Source organism: Cryptomeria japonica, chromosome 5, assembly GCF_030272615.1.
Source record: "Cryptomeria japonica chromosome 5, Sugi_1.0, whole genome shotgun sequence".
Classification (NCBI taxonomy): Eukaryota; Viridiplantae; Streptophyta; class Pinopsida; order Cupressales; family Cupressaceae; genus Cryptomeria; species Cryptomeria japonica.
The window spans coordinates 507,077,780-507,083,230 of NC_081409.1; the positions used below are offsets into that span (position 1 = coordinate 507,077,780).

Genomic DNA, 5,451 nt, shown 5'->3' on the forward strand with positions numbered 1-5,451 from the left:
AGAATCGCATGTTACTTTTTTCAAATATAAAATTAAAATTTATATATAACAAAATAAATATATTATTAAAAATTAAATAAACAATATAAACAAATAATAATTCAAAATGTTAATGAACTCTTGATCTAATGATAAAGTTGAATGGTTCTTAATGAGCCCCCTAAAAATTAAGTCTTGTTGAGTGCAAGGTCTCACATCATAAAAGATGAGATCGAATTGTACCCCATACAAATTTGACAAATTGAATTCCTTATATAATATAATATCTTTTAAAAAAAATATTCTAAACTAATTATTTCTTCTTTCATATATAATTTACCCCATGTCCTCATGGGGCTTAAACCCATTTTTGCTTAAAACAAGCAATTGGAATGTTCCCATGAAAAATTTTAATTATGAAAAAAAGATAATTTAGAATCTTTTCTATTTTTGTGGAGTAGCTTGTGCTTAAAAATTGAAAATAGATGTGAAAAAAGGGAGAGCTGAAAATTACATATTAAAATAAATGTCACATGACCTATATTTTTTTTTATATTCGACTTTAATTATTTTCACCAATATTTATCACGAATTATTATTAATATTTTACTATTCATAGAAACTAAGCAACCTACCCTAAATGTAACTAATATAATAATAAGGGTCAAAAGTAGATCCTCACTGGTGCATAGACATTTCCGTTAACCACTACCCAAGAATCTTATTTATTTATTTTTGTTTTTGTTTAAATATTAATTGGAGTCCATAATAAGCTAAAGTGTCCTCCCTGCTTAGCTCACCTCATCCGCAATCACCATAGCGAAAGGCAGGCAAAGAAGGCAGAGAGACGATGGCAACCTCACCAACTCGAAAGTTGCAGGTTTCGACTCCTGTGCCTTCCGATATTGACATCGCTAACTCTGTTCAACCCCTTCACATCTCTGCCATTGCTGAACATCTATCTCTTCAACCTGATCATTATGATCTCTATGGAAAGTACAAGGCCAAGGTTGGTTTTTTAACTCACATTTGTATTGTAGGATCATTTTGTATGCTTCACATGTTATATAGAATTGTATTGATCCTAATGAAAATCAATGGATCCAGGTTCTGGTCTCTGTCACAGAGGAGTTGCAGGATTCTCCCGATGGATTCTATGTGGTCGTTGGAGGAATTACCCCGACTCCTTTAGGAGAGGGAAAGTCCACTACAACAGTCGGCCTCTGTCAGGCACTAGGTGCATATTTGGGTAAAAAGGTATATATGTCGGTCTCTCTCCTTTTTAATAATACTTATTCGCTGTTTTTAACCGGTATTATGGAATCATTTTTATTTGCTGCATCAAACATGACCCACACGCACCAGAGTTACGCTCATTCCATCTGGTTAAGCTGCTAGGTCCAATGCGCTCTACTTCGCCAATTTCTGGCATAATCCTTTTTCATTGGTTAATCCGAGCTTTACATTTAACTGAACCCACCAGGCGAGGCCTCAAACACTTATCCCCCAAGATCAACTTAAACAACACATCAATAGCAGCTACCGACTCGAAATTGGTATCTGCCAGAATGTTTCAACTCATAAGGATTTTAATATTGTGGCCTCTGGGAAAAATCAGATCTTCCAGTTTACAATCAGCTAATATGATTGTATAACAAGAAACATTGAATTTCTTGCAAATACAATAGCCCTTCACTTTTTTCAGCAACTATTATGATGAAAGTGGAAAACCCAAAATCTTGCAGATGATTTTTAACAGATTTCTGTCATGTTATGACTTGTTTCCAAACTTTGAGAATTGATAATAGGCATTATGAAGGTTGGGAGGTTTCCTCAGTAGTTTGCAAATATGCGACCTTGTAATACTAATTTCTTTATTTTGGGCCTTTGGAGATTGTTATTGATACCCTAGTGCATATTCTAAGAAGAATCAGGACTGAGAGGAAACCTTTCTTAGGGGACTTATTCCATAGGTGGTTCAATTTTTGTTGTCGGGGTTTGTCAAATAAAGGGCACCAAATTGCAATAACTGCAGTAGAACCTGGCCTCATATACCCCTGTAAACGCAATTTACTTACATAAGATCACATCTATGGAACTGCAAGGTCAGATTCTAATACATTTGTTGCAATTTAGACCCCTGGACAGTCATGGCTGGGGACTAGTAAATATGTTTTCAATTGGTTTCTTTGTATGCTGAACATAAAACCCATTTTTTGGAGGTGCAGGTTGTGACATGCCTTCGTCAACCAAGTCAAGGTCCAACTTTTGGAATAAAAGGAGGTGCTGCAGGAGGTGGATATAGTCAAGTGATTCCCATGGATGAGTTCAACCTACACTTGACAGGAGATATTCATGCTATTACAGCTGCAAACAATCTTCTTGCAGCTGCCATTGATGCACGAATATTTCATGAGGCCTCCCAGACAGACACTGCACTATTCAATAGACTATGCCCTCCAAATAAAGAAGGAAAGCAAACTTTTGCAAAGGTCATGCTGAAACGCTTAGAGAAATTGGGTATCAATAAGAATGATCCTAAGGATCTTACACCTGAGGAGGTGAATAAATTTGTTAGACTTAATATAGATCCAGAAACCATTACATGGAGAAGAGTTATGGATGTTAATGATCGTTTCTTAAGAAAAATTACAATTGGTCAAGGACCAGATGAGAAAGGGATGTTAAGAGAAACATGTTTTGATATTGCTGTTGCTAGTGAGATCATGGCTGTATTAGCTCTTACAACTTCTCTTGCAGACATGAGAGAGAGGCTTGCTCGAATGGTGATAGGATACAGTAAGGCTGGAGATCCAATTACTGCTGATGATCTTGGAATTGGTGGTGCTTTGACTGTTCTTATGAAAGATGCGATTCATCCCACATTGATGCAAACTCTTGAGGGCACACCAGTGCTTGTTCATGCTGGTCCCTTTGCAAATATTGCTCATGGAAATTCTTCTATTCTGGCCGACAAGATTGCTCTGAAGCTAGTAGGTCCAGAAGGATTTGTTGTGACAGAAGCAGGGTTTGGTGCTGATATTGGTACAGAGAAGTTCATGAATATAAAGTGTAGATACAGTGGTTTGAAGCCTCAATGTGCTGTTTTAGTGGCCACGGTAAGAGCTCTCAAAATGCATGGTGGAGGACCAGATGTGTCTGCTGGAAAGCCACTAGATCATGCTTATGTAACTGAGAACGTAGCATTGGTTCAGGCAGGTTGTGTTAATCTGGCTAAGCACTTAGACAACATCAAATCATATGGAGTTAACGTTGTCGTTGCTATCAACAAGTTTGCCTCTGACACGGAGGCTGAGGTCAATGCTGTAAGAACTGCTGCAATGGCAGCTGGTGCCTTTGATGCTGTTGTTTGTACGCATTATGCACATGGTGGAGCAGGAGCGGTAGGTGTAACTGTGTTTGTCATTTATTTTCTGTTTTTTTAACTGTACCCAATCCTATGTGAGCTACTTGCATGCCATTTTAGAAATCAGCTAATGAGATTGCAGTGAGCTCAAGCTTGTCATTGAGACCATTGCAGGGCAAAAGTAGTCAGTTTGTCATTTCATTTTATTGGATTTAGAAATGTTATCTCAAGAAAAAACAACTTGAATGGTTTTAGAGTACATGTGTGAAAACAAGTTCAAGAAAAGAGAAGACCAGAGATCAGGCCTCGATGTGATAGATAACTTAACATGGAGTGAGACCCATGTGTGAAATGACTCCAGTGGGTTTTTATTGTAGCTTTTGTTTAGATGTTTTTACCCCTTAACCCTTTTACTTCTAAAATCATTTAATCTGATATTTGTTTCAAATTTATTTCAGGTAGATCTTGGCATTGCAGTTCAGAGGGCCTGTGAGAAGCACCACGGATCTTTGCAGTTTTTGTACCCTTTGAACTTTAGTATCAAAGACAAAATTGATTTGATTGCAAAGTCATATGGAGCAGCTGGAGTTGAGTATTCAGAGCAGGTAATGCTCTAAATCTCTATATTCACGAGCTTATTGAAAGCAGTTCTCAATATTACTGTATAATGTTGATGGGGTTTTTATTTTTTAAATGTTTAACTTCTGTCTCTCTGACTTTAACTTGCATGTCATTATTAAAGGCTGAGAAACAGATTGAAACATACACCCTGCAAGGCTTCTCTGGACTTCCAATCTGCATGGCAAAGACGCAGTATTCCTTTTCACATGTTGCTTCGTTAAAAGGGGCTCCTACTGGTTTTACATTGCCAATTAGAGATGTGAGAGCTAGTGTTGGGGCAGGATTCATCTATCCTCTGATAGGATCTATGAGCACAATGCCTGGGCTTCCTACACGACCTTGCTTCTTTGACATAGATGTAGACACTGCAACTGGAAGGGTCCTGGGTCTATCCTAAGGTTGTGTAAAATATATTATTGCTTTGTATGTGATACTTGAAGTATATTTCATTGGAATGCTGAGATGAATGGAGGTGTGGTCAATAACGATATTGAATAAAGGGCATTTTATTAGAATATTCCAGCAAAGGTATGCACTAAAGGTCAGTTATGTGTTTTATCTTTTCTTTGTCAATTTCATTTAACTTAACTGGGAAGAGTAAAAGAATTTCCTGGACACCGTTGTAGCTGAAATTCACAAGCTTTACATCCTTGGACAATCACACGATAGATGTACAATTGTGACGGCGGCTGTTCATGTAAGCTTGAACCCAATGGTTGTGGTCAAAGAACTTTGTGATATTGCAATAATCCCAGCACCCGCAAGACACAACACGGCTGACTGTATGGGCACACTTTGTTCTGCTTGTACTCAGCATTTACATAATATTTACTCATTAGTTTTACTAATTCAGATCATAGATTCTAGTTTTTTCTTTATTTGTTTAATCTACTTTGTAGTTCTTTGGCCTCGGGCCTTTTCTAATAATCTTTGTAATGCTGGTAGATTTGCTTACTTTATATATTCTTCTTAAGTATATGTGATTATATTAATCATCCTTAAAGCTGTGCTTCTTTTGTTTTAGACTAAAAGTTAGATTAGGGACTGTTACATCATTTCCTTTCAGATTCCCCGGTATGTTGTCAAACCCTTATGAATTATAAAGATGAAATACTTGACCCAAGAATTGTGACACTCAAACACTTGGTTGCTAATGTTAACCATGAGTTACGGATATCATACTATTAAGCATATGACAAAAGAGTTCCTTCATGTATACTGTTTAATATAGAACTCAATACCTTATAATAAGTTTCAGCCCTACTCAATGTCATACTTCAATTAATGAGCAGGAATCCCCTCTTACAATGCATTCCACTATTGCTTGCTTAAGAGAATGATTCCCTACAATTACCAATGTTCAGAGTACAATGCGTTGATTATATTATGATTCCACTATTACTTGCTTAAGAGAATGATTCCTTACAATTTCTTTTTCAACTGATTCAATGACTAATCATTGCTCTCTCAGAGTTCTTAAATAC

The 5,451-nt window shown here is 36.8% G+C and overlaps 1 protein-coding gene across 1 annotated transcript; it reads left to right on the forward strand.

Annotated features, from left to right (window-relative positions):
- Nucleotides 1-745: 745 nt before the first annotated feature.
- LOC131064882 (formate--tetrahydrofolate ligase) lies at nucleotides 746-4,841 on the forward strand. The gene is made up of 5 exons (XM_059221495.1): nucleotides 746-988; nucleotides 1,087-1,236; nucleotides 2,208-3,383; nucleotides 3,805-3,951; nucleotides 4,089-4,841. Exons 1-5 carry the CDS (start codon nucleotides 830-832, stop codon nucleotides 4,362-4,364), a joined length of 1,908 nt encoding a protein of 635 aa, XP_059077478.1. The 5' UTR covers nucleotides 746-829; the 3' UTR covers nucleotides 4,365-4,841.
- Nucleotides 4,842-5,451: the final 610 nt, after the last annotated feature.